Source organism: Electrona antarctica (genome assembly GCF_951216825.1).
Source record: "Electrona antarctica genome assembly, chromosome: 12".
NCBI classification, from domain to species: Eukaryota; Metazoa; Chordata; class Actinopteri; order Myctophiformes; family Myctophidae; genus Electrona; species Electrona antarctica.
Window position 1 is genome coordinate 41,355,495 of NC_136793.1, and position 16,052 is coordinate 41,371,546.

General features: G+C 43.5%; 1 protein-coding gene across 1 annotated transcript; it reads right to left on the reverse strand.

Moving 5' to 3' along the window:
* Nucleotides 1-2,158: 2,158 nt before the first annotated feature.
* ccdc92 (coiled-coil domain containing 92) lies at nt 2,159-14,916 on the reverse strand. The gene is made up of 4 exons (XM_079517254.1): nt 14,742-14,916; nt 9,272-9,457; nt 8,647-8,688; nt 2,159-4,254 (listed from the first exon to the last, which is right to left on the reverse strand). Exons 2-4 carry the CDS (start codon nt 9,405-9,407, stop codon nt 3,440-3,442), a joined length of 993 nt encoding a protein of 330 aa, XP_079373380.1. The 5' UTR covers nt 9,408-9,457; nt 14,742-14,916; the 3' UTR covers nt 2,159-3,439.
* Nucleotides 14,917-16,052: the final 1,136 nt, after the last annotated feature.

Genomic DNA, 16,052 nt, shown 5'->3' on the forward strand with positions numbered 1-16,052 from the left:
TAAAAACAAAACTTAAAAAGGAAAAACGCACGCACACACACACACACAACTTAGCTTAAAAAAACTTAACTTAAAAAAAAACTTAGCTTAAAAAAAAACTTAAAAAGGAAAAACTCACGCACACACACACACACACAAACAAAACTTAACTTCAAAAAAACTTAACTTCAAAAAAAAACTTAAAAGGGAAAAACTTTAAAAGGAAAAACTTTAAAAAAACTTAAATTAAAAAAAAAGTAACTTAAAAAAAAAACTTAAAAAACACAAAAAAGAGAACTTAAAAAAAACCTTAAAAAATTACGTAATTTATTCTAATTGTTGTTTTTGCAATTTACGAGCTGCGTTCGCTTCCCGCGTTCGCGCGTCTTACTTGTAATAACAAACTTTATTTGTATATCACTTTTCTTGTGACACAAGTCAGAACAGAGCCATTTGGCACTAGGAATCCCCCATGAGGTCATTGGTATTAGGCTTCTGAACTGTTCACAGCCTACCTCTGAAATGCAGTCAGTAGAAGGAAATGGTGCCATTTAAAATAGTAGTGAGGACCAATAAGATACTACTACATCTACTACTGAATCTAGTGCTTCTACAATACCGGATTTGTGATTTCCATGTGATGCCTGGAAGATATGTAGTCCACTAGTCCAAGGTGGACATCTAGTGGCAATATTTAGGAACTGCAGTCATTCAGGGCTGGGGCCAGGCTAAAACAATGACCTGCTAGGATGTCACAGTTCATTTTCCATTGAAAGCGAAAGCACCTCTATTCAGACTCGGAGAGATAAAGCTGAAGGATTCTCCTCCCTCAAATACTATATTTTGCAGAACAACTGGCACCAGTCCACACTCATTTTCAACTGGAAACTGCTACAACTGATTGACTGACTGACCTCTTTATCCATTTATATTAACATATACTTCACTGTATATATTCTGTCTAAAGGATAAAACAAAAAAGCTCCACTATAATGCGAAGAAGCCAAGTATGCGTATTACTAAAGTTAATGACTAATAAGGGCTGCAGCCCTGACCTCTGAAGTGTATTACTGTTTCCCAAAGCGATGTCGTAGCTGGCTTGCACATTCATGTGTCTGATTGTCATGTATGTATGTATGTATTGATTGATTGATTGATTGGAATATGTATTAACAGTTTGCAGAATTACAGTACATTTCAAGCACAAACTCTATACAAAGACTGTTAACTGTGAGTGGACGACCCAATTAAGCATTACACTTGTTTACAAGAGGGTCCACCTTGTTCAATTCATCAAAACATTTAGAGACGTACAAATAGACACTTCTATATAGTCAAAGAACAGAACAGGAATTCATCATAAAGGCGGTAAAAAGGGAAAAGAAACAAAAAAGGGTGGGGGGGGATTCAGATTTTACGATGGCCAGTTTCGAATTGCAGCCGTCCGTAGGTGCCCTTTGAGAGCGGTTTTGAAGGAGTCAAGGGATTTGCATGTCTTAATGACTGTTGGTAGGGCGTTCCACATTTTGGTGGCATAGGAGCGAAAATAATTTAGTCCCTTGTTTGTGCCGAATCTGGGTTGTACATGGTTCGTTGCACTCCCTCTGGTGTTGTGGGTGTGGACTTCGTTAACATTAAAGAAGTATTTAGACAGGTACATGGGTATCTTGGTGGTGTATCGAATCTTGTGGACCAGACCCATTGCAAGATGCTGTACTCTGTCGTCGACCCTAAACCATTCCAGCCTGTCAAATTGGGCAGGGATGAGGTGGGTTCGGGGGGTGAGGCCAAATAGGAGCCTGACCAGCCGTCACGCTTTTCCGTCACGCTTTTCCGTCACAATGGACTATAGCCTTTTCTGTGATTTTCACCTTTTTATGTATGTACCTGTATGTATGTATGTATGTATGTATGTATGTGGTGGCATACCCATTTCCTGTTCCAATTCCAGCTGCTTATAGAAAACTTGAATGTCAATAGACTTGGCTGCCACATGATGTCATGTCTGAAAGCCAGACGTTAGAGGCCCTAGCGCTACTCAAAAATGTGTTGGGTGTCAATATTATATAATGCAGACCAGCAATTAATAATTCCAGTTAGATTGATGTGGTTCTGAAGTGCAGAGATAGTTTAGTGTAGTCTATAGCTCATCTTGACAAATGACAGAATTAACAAAAAACAAAAGAAAGCTTGCTTTATTGTGTTGATCGATATACTGTAGTTTTCAAGGACCAGTGCATCTACAGTGAAAAGCAGGGCATTACGTGAGTATGTTCAGCATTTGAGGTCTATTACTATTGTCAATATCTGAGGTGGGTTTCTTTTTTCCCACATTCTATATTAAACAGTAAATAAAAAAAGAATCCATTACAAATGTAGTCTTTTATAAAGAACAAGTAATAATATCACAAAGTTCTGTGAGAGCAGTGTTGTCAACTACTCTATGTTTGTCAAATGCCCTTATCACAAATATTATCGAGACAATTAAGACATTATTTAAGCCAAAAACGTCACTTCTCCTACAGTACAGAACCAACCTCATGCATCTGCCTTGAAATACTCAATCTCTCAGTCGCACGCACGCACGCACGCACGCACGCACGCACGCACGCACGCACGCACGCACGCACGCACGCACACACGCACACACACAAACAGCTCCCTTATCAACATTATATCGTACTGCATTTAAATCAATGCTTTTTTTCCAGTTAGCAAAAGCCAGTGGAATGTTTGCTTTTCACCTTTTGGACCAGCCAGTTAAAATAGCAAATAACGCTTTACTACCGTAATATTCATATACTGACATCACATTAAGATGAAAGACATTCAGGGAATAGTACTTTAATCATCTACATTATGCCTGTAGCTGCGAACATGTTGATAATAGGCTCTTGACATGTGCTGCAGAGAAAATGTATAACAGACAGAGATAGTTAAGCAATAGCGATGACTATACAGTATGTGAATGAATAAACCAATCCGACAGGCACTGATGCAGGTATTTGGCCGAGAATTGTGTTGTACAGTACAGTATGCACCACATACTGTACGACGGAGTGAGTTGAAGGTTAAAGCAAAAATACATGTATGGTTGAGTAAGTCACATGGGGGCATCTAAAGGAATACATTTGGCATGCTGTGAAGTACAGTCGTAGTCCTTTTCTACACCATGAAGTACAGTTGTAGTCCTTTTCCACATCATGAAATACAGTTGTAGTCCATGGAAATGTTTTGTTTCTTTTTTAAGGAAGATCAATAAACAAAGTGATTAATGTTTTGTTTTTCTTCTTTTTGAATAGCAGTTTTGCATAAAAAGCAGGTTACACAGTGGGTGAGGCTCCTTCCTGCTCTTGCAGCTTAATGTGCACGTGTTGTGTACAGTGTGTATGTGTGCAGTACATGTATGTTTACATGTGTGTGTGTGTGTATGTGTATGTATGTTTATGCATGAAGCCAGTTAAACTGTTCTGTCTGCCCCAGAGCGCTTCCCCACCACCTTGCCTCCATTCACCTGATCCACGGCAAGTGTCTCCAGCTCTGCTTGGGGAGGGGCAAGGGGAGGGGTTTCGTGGGGAATGCGGTGGGCCACACCCACATGTGCCCGATGCTGCCGGTCCCGTGCGGGGCTGTGGCGGGGACTGGACGAGGCACCCAGGGGAGTGACGACGGGGGAGCGGTCAGGGGCAATGGGGGGGATAACGGCAGGTCGCCGCATCATCTGCGGTTCGGGCGTCTCTCTACCTGCCTGCAGGAAGGGCGTGGGGTCGGGCATGGCGTCCACCGCCTCGCGGAGGACCATTCGCCGACTTCCGTCTGGGCTGAGCCGGTACACCTCGGTCAGCTCCGGGTGTAGGGGCTGGGAGAGGCTCTTCTTCATGCGGCGGCGGGGGGTTTCCGGCTGCCTGTCCTTGGCGGGCGGCGGGGTGGGCTTGTAGGAGGAGGCTATGGGGCTGACGTTGGGGCTGCCCTCGGAGGAGCTCCCGGCCAAAAGCTTCTTCTTGGTGGCGTGGAGCTGGGAGGTGAGATAGGCAATGGTGCTGGCCCTCTGCTCCAGCTCGCCGGACAGGATGGCCAGCTTGTGGCTCTTCATCTTCAGCTCCTCCATGTACTTCTTCTCCCGCTCCTTGATGGTGTTCTCCAGGACGGAGATCATGGCGTTCTTCTGCTCCAGGTCCCTCAGCAGCTCCGTGTTCTCCTCCTCTTTCTCCTTCAGCTGGGCCTCTAGCTCTTCACACCTCCTCTGCAGCTCCTTGCAGCGTGCCTCGCTGCTGTCTGTGCACACACACACACACACACACACACACACACACACACACACACACACACACACACACACACACACACACACACACACACACACACACACACACACACACACACACACACACACACACACACACACAACATTAGTACATTATGTAAGTGCAGACATTGACCACACAGTCTGTCAGGTGATGTTGGGAGGGGGGGGTGGGGGGACAGTGCGAGCCTATGGTAAATCATCAGCAGTGAGAAGAGAGCGCCAGTCTCATATTACAGCTCTGGTAGATAGAAAGGCCACTGCCGTCCTCCGACCTTCATTGCTGTCTCTTAGTGCAGCCCTCACCCTGAATCACCTCACCCTCCTCTGCAGACAAAGACTCAAGAGTTTAACTTGGACTGTATAGAGCACCAAAGTCTGACTTAAATGTTGCTAGAGGGCGCTATTCCACGGGTTTGTGTATTTTTTATTTGCATTATAAGGACACTGGGCCTCATGCGCCAACCGTTCTTAAGAAGTTCTTAAGAGGAAATTTGTTCTTAGACCCACTTAGGAAGTTTTTAAGAAGGTTTTGGGATCCCTCAATCTTTTCTTAGCTGTGATTTGTTCGTAGGTAAGAACAGAATCTACGCACACTGTGGAGCACTCTTAGGGTGCCTTTTTCGTTCTTAAGTGCAATCTGAAAACATAAAGGAAAAACAGCGCCATCTGCATGATGCTCAAAGTTTGGTCTGAGGACCTCAAGGGGTCCTTGAGGAAGTTCCAGGCAGTCCACAGCAAAATATGGAACATTTACCACTTTAATCCCATTTTATACTTTGAAAATAGCCAATCTACAAGCTCACAAACGTGTCCCATTACTGCCCATTTTGAGCTTGTAGATCGGCTATTTTCGAAACATTTTGATAAATCTTCAAAACATTTCCCTAGCAGAAAATATTTTCATATGGGGGTCTGCAGAATGCATGTCAATTTGGGGGTCCTTGACATGAAAATGTTTGAGAACCACTGGTTTAGAGTTCACAACCCAACCCAACGCACCATACCCACCACATAACCCCCACCCCATGCACCCACCATCACCCCCCCCCCCCCCCCCCCCCAAGTTGACTATTGTGAGATAAATAATGAAATACATTCATGATTATTGAAAATATTGAAATATTGAAATTCTGTTCACTTCAGTACCTCCACAGTATTATTGGAGTCTGGTGTTCCACCATATTTAGACTTTAGTTTAGGTATTCTTGACTTCACTCAACTTTATTTCTATGTGTGAGGTCCTGTGATTTCTGTGTGCTGCAATCACACACAGGTGTGACTGCAGGCAAGGCCATGGAGTCATGCAAAACCACACCCACCTGGGTGAACACAGGTAGAAAAGTGAATTCCCAATGCCTTATATGGGATTGGTGGGGCGGTTCCCTATGGTAATTAGGATGTTAATTAGGATATGTGGGGCGTCTACCTATGATTATTTGAATGAACTGGCACACCCCTTCAAGTTACGAGGATTTGGATTCATCATCATAAGAACATGCTTACGAACAATTCTGCCTACTTAAGAACGTTTCATGAATCTGACTGGACTTCTCTTAGGAATTCACTTAGGAAGAAATGTAAGAGGAAAAGTTAGGAACTTATTGGCGCATGAGGCCCAATGGGTACTGACCTCATAGTACCGGGTACGGCACTAGTTTTATATTATGGCATAAAATGTGTTTATTTCCTGAATCGTTCCCTCTGTATAAATAAAAATAAACAACAAAAACAACAAGTGTTTAAATGCTTAGGTGTTGGGCTTCCTGCTGCTGTGTGAGTCCTAGAGAGCGTCGCAGTCCCGCCCCCTTTCATGATGACGTGAGACCCAGAAGTGAATTTTCTCCATAGGCTTTTCAAAAAGTATTTATTTAAAGACGTTTACACCGCGGACAAACTAAGCCAACTCGAGTTGTAACAAATCATGACAACAAACACAACGTTTTCTTTTTCTTTCTAATTATTTGTTCTGCCCGAAAAATTGTGTTTGTTGTCATGATTTCTCACAACTAGAGTTGGCTTTGTACGAGTCTTAAAAGGTCTTTAAATAAATACTTTTTGAAATGTCTATGAGGAAAATGAACGGGGAATAATTTCCTGGGCCCTGGTAGGGGCGGGACTGCGACGCTCTATATTGTCGACCTTGGCTGCTCAATAGTATAGTTTTCTGGTCTGGTCATTCTTCCCTATCACAGAAATGGCTGATGAAGGACATGGTTATTGTTTTCATACTAGCTCGGGGGGATTGCCGCCTGTGCGTGTGTGTGTGTGTGTGTGTGTGTGTGTGTGTGTGTGTGCGTGCGTGCGTGCGTGCGTGCGTGCGTGCGTGCGTGCGTGCGTGCGTGCGTGCGTGCGTGCGTGCGTGCGTGCGTGCGTTTTCTCCCCCAACTGGCACAGCCAAGCCCTGCTGCACTAAGCAGGGTGGAGTCTGTGCATTAGCACTATGACACATAATCTCATTTCCTGCACTGCAATCTCTGTGTTGTCCCACAGTTAACCAGATAGAGCGTCTGACAGCAGCCCCATAACCATATTGCTCAGAACTGCATCAGTATTGGGGGGGGGAGCATGGAACCGATATACCCTTCCGACATCCTGTTATAAAGGAACATTTCTTCAGTTATAGAAGATCCAGACAAGGCTAGACCATGTTTCTACGTTTTCAACCAGACTTATCTGCATAGGTGCAGAAGGTTAAGTCTGGTTAAAAAATTAGAAAGATAGTCTAGCCTTGTCTGGATCTTCTTCGAGCCAGGTCAGGGACAATTCAGTATTTAAGTCCGACGTCATTTTGTAGTGCTACGTTACGTCCGGGTCCAAGTGGCACCAGCTCCCGTCCGCATCTCATTGTAAATAGAATATCTAAACGCGTGAATCTTTTTACAATGACGTTATTTTTCAGAAAGGAAGCCATTGAGGGTTAAAATGGGTCTTAATGCTTCCAACTCGAGTAGAATTATTAATGTTTTGTACAAGTTTCCATGACAAAAAAAAATAGGATGTGGAGACAATAAAGACTATTATCATTATTATTGAAGGTGGTAACAGTCCATTTGCTCAGTAAAATATTTCGGGGGCATATTTAGAATGTTTGCAGGCTTGAGTATGTTGAATCTAGTTTGCATTAATGAGGATTTAGTTGACACAATGAAATAAAATGGCGATAGTATTCCGTGTGGGGCAGACGGCCTGTCACAGCCAGATTTGGGAGAGCAGCGCAGCTTTGTTGTTGCGAGGAAAGCGGTAAAATGAGACTTTCGTGGTTGTTTTCGTCTCAGATTTAGTCCGACGGAGCGTCACAGTATAACTCTATGGGGACACAAAAGTAGGACCCGGAAGTATCTCACGTGCTCGCGCTCACGTCACAGCTAAAATACTGAATGGAGCAACTATGAAACAGTGCTTGAAACAAACATTGGTTGCAATGTCAATGCCCCCCCCCCCACGCACGCACACACGGACCAGAAGAAGTCATGTGTTACAGGCTACTGTCAGACCCTCTTGCTCTACATTACGTCTTGGGCAGACACAGCCGTCGTTTGTGTATAGCAGAGAACTCTTATATTTATAGCCCTTGGCTGCTTTATGGATTTTAACTGGTCTTGGGCACTTTCACGGCACGTTTGAGATCCAGGCCAAACCTTATTCTAAGCACAATTTAAGAAAGCATTCAATCTTTCAGGACTGAGGCATGAGTGACGCATTTACCAATCTGATCTAATTTTCTGCAGCATAATGTCTTTAAAAACGGTGTAAGGACATTTTGTTTAAAAGAATCTCTGCACTTCACAGAAACAATTTCCAAATGCAGACATAGAGAAACACAACATAGAGCCCTACGCTTTCGACCAACTCTGACCCGGTCTAAAATCTAGTGCAGTCCTCCAGCACAGTATTTCTCTAGTATTTAAAGAGCTCATTTGATAGTAGATTGACCTATATAGACCCAACACGAGCACACTGCTTGCAATCAAAATCCATCCGACTTCACCACAACATGTTGAGAGTCTGTTTCATGGTAATTCGATTAGATTTTGCTAGATTTTTGATACTGTAAAGATGGCACTATACTAGGAAAGGCCATGGGGTCACTCAAATCAGCAGGGTTCATTCTCTACATGAAAGTGCACCGCTAACCCAACTGCAATCCAGCCTGTAGTTTTCAAGAGATCTTGTTTGGAAGTAAAGTGTTGGACGGACCAAAGATATACTATACACGACTAGTTGTACTCGATTTCGTTAATTCAATCTCTATCATGGATTAGCAGTGTTATGCGCTTAGCAGCACCGGCGTGGACTAGACAGTAATTGCCAAATATGAAACTAATGCCCTGTGCTGTGGCAAGGCCTGCGAAAGTTCTTACCTGAGGGATCGGAGCTTCTCACGGTCAGCTCATATGTCAGCTCTGTGAAAAGAGAAGAGGGTCATATGTCAGCAAGCAATCAGGCAGTGACCTGTGTGCTAAGCTATCCAAGAGCATGCTCCTCAGACTGATCAGTAGGCACCTAGCAGGAGCCCGACTTGTTTAGGGAAATCAATGACAGCAGTGCCCTGTGCTCCATATGGCCCACTACTGTCTAACCAGGATTAGTGAGAGTTCCAGGTCAGCTTAATATGATGGGCTAGATAAATCATGGCTTCGTCACAGACACGGCTAGTGATCTTGTGTGGTTGAGAATATCTATAGGTAAATATCCATCATGGCTGCTTCTCTCCATCAGTATGAATGAAAGTGCAACAGTTGAAAGAACCTACGCACTTTGCACCAGCAACTCTCTACTAGGTTGTCTATATAGATGCTGCTCTGCTTATGCTTAATTTATACTCTGTCGTATAACGACGATCTACAAGCTCAGAACGCAATGAATAATCACAGTGCATGACTCTGTCGTTCGACAAAGTATAATTCAGATAAATCCCTCTTGCTGAGCCTGTCTAGTCTACATCATCATGGAGAGATGAGATGAGGGGGTGTGTGATGGGTTTACCTGAGCAGTGTTGTTGTAACTTGCGGATCTCTGTGTGGAGCCCCTTCAATGTGCTGGCATGGTCCTGCTGGAGGAACAGCAGGTTCTTCTGGGCACTGTGCAGCTGATTCTCCAGGGTGACATTGGCTGATGCCATGGCTGACGACTACACTCAAATGGACACCACAGCCGCTATGACATGCAAACCTGGATGACAGGAGGGGAGATGGTGAAACAACGGAGGGAAAAGCATGACCGAGATGGAGATACAGAGCGAGAGAGAGAGAGAGAGAGAGGGGGGGGGGGGTGGTTAAATAACTGCTGTCCCATCTGGAGATCAAGCCGTTAATTCTCACCCTTTCACCATAAACAGTTGGTTTGGGATGTGCTCCAGCTTCTACTTTGCCTGTGAGTGAAACTGGCCAAGATAATCTGCTTTGGATGAGTGACTGAAATGATTGCTATTGGACAATACCATCAAATCCATCCACAATGAAAGCCACTTGCCACTTTGAATGACTAAATCAAACATGTTAAGATAGGATTGACTGTACTGTTGTATTATCTTAGTCATTTTTGTTATGTTTTTGTACGTACGTGTTTTTTTCCTTTCTTTGTTTTGTACTGTATTTGAATATCTGTTGGGGGAGGGGGGAGGGAGAGGTATGTTGGAATGTATTTAAGTAAGTTTTGTTATTTTGTTATTGTTACGGCCCTATGTGGCCTCATATTGTGTGTAAACCCTCCTGAGTGATTTCTGTGCCCTACATGGTGTTTGGAGGGTGGAGTCGAGTGGAGATTGGAGGAGTGGCTTGTTTGGAGGCACACCTGGGCCTCATCTCATCAGCCAGTCATTATAAAAACCTGTGATGAACACCACTTCAGCCCATTTGCCATCCCTCACCTCCATGTGCTGAACCCTTTGTTTGTAGCTAGCATTTCAATCCTGTGTTCCAAGTCTGTAGGCTGTGTGCCATATGCCTTATGCTGCCGAGTGCTTGATAAGGTAACTTTAATACTGAGTGTTTAAAGTAAAGACAAGGGTAGCTTGGTAGGGGGGTGCTGCCATTTAATTTGTTTGACTTTGTTTATATTTAGTTAGGGAGCTTAGATTGTCATTTTTGTTTGGAGTGCCGTATCTTATCTTTTCCTTTTCAGGTAGGGTGGAGTTTTGTTTGTTGTTTTAGCCTTGGCCTCCCCGATGATATGCTTTCCCTATTGACATTCTCTATCAACTTCTGTAACCTCAAGATTATTAATAAATGTTCACTTTTTTGGTTACTCTGGTTTGTGTCACTTTTTAGTTATATGTGTTACTCCTTAGCCTCGAGACTCCATATAAGGTCGTAACAGTTAAACATTATTGTTGAAAATAAAATATGATTGACTGAGCCAAGATGGCTGCTCCACACAACCGTACCACAACATCCATCCAGAACCTTATGTAAATGACCATTTAAACACTGTTTTACACAAGACTGTCACCACATTTAAGAATCATTTATTTCTCATAAGAAAAGCCCACCAGATACACAGACAGCATTGTCATCAGGAAAGAAGCAGTATCTAATTATAAATCTCTGTGTCCGTTGTTCGTCTGTTCGTAGTTCACATCTGTCTGAACTGTTTGACCGGCCGACTTCAAACTCAGCACAAAAAAGTGAGTGACGCCCTCAGGCACAACACCACAGGGAGCTCTAGTCTACTGATCTCATTCCCCCCAGATTCGACACAAACATAGGGATGAATTCATTCTACTATAATGCCACCAAAATGTGGAATGCCCTAGCAACAGCCATCAAAAAGTTTGACTCCCTAAGTTAGGAAGTAAGTCAGAGAGGTTTATTGTCGGTATCAGCCAGGGTGCGGGCGTCTATCCCGGTTTCAATGCGCTAGACCTCTGGGAGATGGAATGCTGAGGTGGAGCGCAACACCTACCATCAGATCCCAGTAATTAACGGCACAACATCAAGCCGTGCTACTCGTACACCGAGTTGGCGGTGCCCAGGATCGAACCCATGACCTTGCGGTTGAACTTGAAAGGCGAGTGCTCTACCGAGTGCTTCCCGGACCATTGTGACTCCCTACCCTCCCTCAAAAACGTCATAAAATAATCTGCTATTTGCAACTGGACCTAACAAGTCTTCTACCATGCCAAAAGACATTTCTGTAAAGTATATTTACAGAAATGTTTTTATTTCAATATACTTTTACTGCGCCTAACTAGTATTGATGATCTCTTGTATAGTATAAAAAGAAAACTAAAAGAAAAAAGCAAGGCAAGAAGTACAGTATGGTGTGTGCATGAATGCACACTCCTATAACGAGCTGCACGTTCTACACCTGTATGTCACTATGACATCCACACATCCAGCACCAAATTAGTTGAATTGCATACATACAGTAGCATCAAATAAACTAACTGAGTAAACTGAATCATATTTTCAGCATAAATAAATTGTATGATGCCATGAAGGTATTTTAGCTATCTTTTAGGACTTTAGTTCTCATCTTGGCAAATTATGTCATATTGTGTATGATATAGTATAATAAGTATAGGGGTTGTTTTAGTATTGCCTGACATTGTTTGGGGGTGGGTTGGGTTTCCACAACTTGGGATGCCCAGAAACGAGGCAGGCGGGCTGGCAGAGTGTTGTGCTGTCTCTGCTATGATTGGCCACCGCCATGTATGGCGAAGACGCTGCTGCTCTTTCATATCATGCTTGTTGTATCATGACTGAGGATATAATGCCTTGATTTTGTGGATGTAACTTTGCTGCACCTGAAATATGTATGTCCGTGTATGAAATTTCCTTTGTGTGGACATAAATACATTTTTTAAATGTGTTTGTGTGTGGTAATAAAAAAAATGTGTAGTTAAAGTTAACATTATAGCTTCATCTATTGATCAGCGGAAGAGGTGCACTCATATAAATAATATCATCATGTCATCATTAATCAGGGTAGACCAACGCTAAAACAAGGCTTTGTGCAGAGAAAAGGAGAGGGGCCATAAATAGGCCCTGTATGACTTTGTAGCTCACTGTAATTGGCCAACAAACTGCTGATGTTGAGCTATTGATCGTACCATCAGAGAAAGTGGGCTGTCTGAACCTTCAGAGGAGACATGTCTCAAGGGTATAACACTGTAATATGAACCTTCAGAGGAGACATGTCTCAAGGGTATAACACTGTAATATATCTAAACCTTCAGAGGAGACATGTCTCAAGGGTATAACACTGTAATATATCTGAACCTTCAGAGGAGACATGTCTCAAGGGTATAACACTGTAATATGAACCTTCAGAGGAGACATGTCTCAAGGGTATAACACTGTAATATATCGCTTGAATTTACCGTAATGCTGTTGGGTTGAGAAATAGTCCTCTTCAGCACTGAATATAAAAATTACCGTAAGAAAGACATTAACTTAAAATCTCTAAGCACGCATAAATGTCTAGGGAAAGGAAATATGATTCAGGCAGAACATAACGGTAACCTGGATTTAGCAAATGTCACTGTTAACATCCTGTAGCACAACAGGTAGGCTACTCTCAAGAAAAACATGACAGAAACACAGCCTTTAAGAATTGTGCAGCAGCCAACACAATAAAGGGGGGGGGGGGGGGAGACAACAGAGTGACACAGGGTGTGGCATGATGGCAACCCCCCCCCCCCCCTCCTCGTCACTCCAACACTCCGCCCACACACACACACACACACACACACACACACTCTCCCTCTTTCTCCATGCCTCATTGGATGCCCTTACCTCCAGAGCAATGCCAGACACAGAGACCATCATCACTCAGTTCCATGGTGTGTGTCCCCCCCCCCCCCCCCCCCCCCCCCCACGGCTAGTGCAGAGAAAGCACTTCCCCTGCATACATTAACGTTCTTCAATAAAACATCTCGGTGCTTCTCTCGATTACATCATCGCACACTGACATGAATTATGCATCCTGTGTCACCTCTCTGGACATGAACCCACTCCCCTTTTTTATTACTGGTTACAAAAGTAAAGGGGACAGCGTGGATCGACTTGACCTCCTCAGCACAGCACAGCCACGTAATCACAGACACAGTCAATGGTGTGTCATAAAGGGTGGAGAGATCATCTATAATAGATGAGTAATCCAGAGTCCTTCCGGTAAACCCTGCATGGCAAGCATATCTCTCATCCTGCTCCTTTCCAAGAATAGGCTAGCGTTCCACGTGGAAACAGATAGCCATAGACCTGGCGACAACGCTACTATAGTATACAGTACATACAATATTAAAACAAATACTACAGTTTCCTGTAGTAGCACTAGCAGGTTTTTGGCAGTGCCCCCTGCCCAGGCACATCTTATTAGGAAACTGGCCACATGCTTGCAATGCTGTGTCTTCCTTTTCATAACACACAACAAGGCAGCATTTCCCCATAGAGTGTGTATAAATAATCAATGAACTGCAGCAGTGTAACAGACTAGTAGCTAGCAACCCACAGCATCTACAAGACATCTCGTGGTTGATGTTCCTCCTGTGTACAAGTATAGGCAGAGGGAGGTTCTCATGATATGCAAACTTTTTAGTCAAATTCGGGCTACATATTATGCTGCTTGAGGGCAGCATTGTATTCATTAATATATTTAATTTAATTACTTTAGTTTACTTAATGCAATCTCCCAAACTCAAACTAGACTTACTATACCAGGGGGGTTATCCAATTAAATTGTATAAGATCACACTACCAAAATGTTTCTGTCAACACGTTTTATTTTAAGTTGATTTAGGCTAATAATAACAGAGCCTTTTAAAAATGCAAGTATACAGTGAAATTACAACAAACAAATCGCACAATTATCAAACGTAAATAAAGTATAATGGTGAAATTAAACACAACCGACATTAATTGCCATTGGCTGCAGTTTAAGTAATAGCATGCAAAGAGCTGCAGAGACGCTTCATAGCATACCGACTTTTCACGGCACTTACAATTTCAGCACCTGCATTGCGGACAGCACCCCATCCACTATTCACAACATGAATCGAACGTTGGCGATCCGTAAATCACTGAGTACCACATTTATTGGTAAAGCTTCAGCCAACGGGCTATTTCAGGAAATACAAAATCAATACATTTTTGAAAATGACACATTTGTTTTTGTAAACAATCGGGGCCTGGCGTGCCGTCACTTCATCCGCGGCCAGCCATATGAACCTTACTGTCGATGTCGGCTACTCCTCTACTTTTGTTGTCGTCGATACAGACAGTGGCCTTTATAGGTCATGCCATGATCACTGCAAGACGTCGTGGGGTTATCATCATCATCATCATCACACGGTGCTACATTAGCTAGGGTAGCTAACAATTTATTCTAGGATTGCTGCTAATAGAGAGGAGGAGCTGTCCAATCCAATGTCAGTGGCATCAAGCAAAGCTAGCTGAATAGCTTACTCGGCTACAATGGCACCTTACCCTATACCCTACGCGTGAAATTAACTTACCTTATTGTCGAAAGCACGACGACCGACTGTTTTGTAAATGATTGTAAAGTGAGGCTGGATAGGCAAGCCACGCCGGCTATGTGCGTCTTATGTTGCGTGGCATGTCGTTAATGCTGTCAGATGATTTTGGTGTTGGTCGGATGATGATACAGACTATAGAGGGCGGCTGTGTGTCAGTATCTCTCTCATCTCCCAGAGCTACTACAAAATAAAGCGATGCATCATGGGAAGTGAGAGAATCTTTTCCCCACGTTCAGTTGGTGTTGGAATACTTTTTTGTTTGTTTGATGGTGTAGACTGAAAGCTACATATTCAATTTAAAGTCGCGTATTTCTAGCCACTGGGTTTTATTGTAGTCCTATGAGATATGACATAGTACACTGCTGTCAGGGCGTCGTGCATTGACTGTGTGAGTGTGTATGTGTGTGTCCAGGTTGTGATCAGTGTCATCACCATAGCAACAGATTCAGGCACCTGCTCACCAGTGATACATTTGCCCCATCTAGCGGAATCACACAAATACAGCACGTGCACAGTGCACTGCATAGCATATTGCCAATACGTGTGTGTGTGTGTGTGTGTGTGTGTGTGTGTGTGTGTGTGTGTGTGTGTGTGTGTGTGTGTGTGTGTGTGTGTGTGTGTGTGTGTGTGTGTGTGTGTGTGTGTGTGTGTGTGTGTGTGTGTGTGTGTGTGTGTGTGTGTGTGTGTGTGTGTGTGCGTGCGCGTGCGCGTTTTAGGTTTTTTCTTTAACTTTTACTTATACTGTTGTGTGAGTCAGTAATGCCCCCAGTAGAGGGAAGTGTTGTCTTTCAATGACAGCATTCTTTACCCTGTGTGTGTGTGTGTGTGTGTGTGTGTGTGTGTGTGTGTGTGTGTGTGTGTGTGTGTGTGTGTGTGTGTGTGTGTGTGTGTGTGTGTGTGTGTGTGTGTGTGTGTGTGTGTGTGTGTGTGTGTGTGTGCGCGTGCGTGAGACAGTGAGTGAGTGAGTGAGACAGACAGTGAGACAGACAGTGAGACAGACAGACAGACAGACAGTGAGTGAGTGAGTGAGTGAGAGAGTGAGAGAGTGAGAGAGTGAGAGAGTGAGAGAGTGAGAGAGTGAGAGAGTGAGTGAGTGAGTGAGTGAGTGTGTGTGTGTGTGTGTGTGTGTGTGCTCACCACACAAATGCACATGTACAATAATAGTAGCCTACATGTTGGTCAACTATACTCATGGACTTCTTCCACTGATTGTATACCTTGGCTTCTACACAATTAATTACGTCATGATCTTAAAGCTGCAGTGTGCTTTAATAATGTTGCTTTATAGTG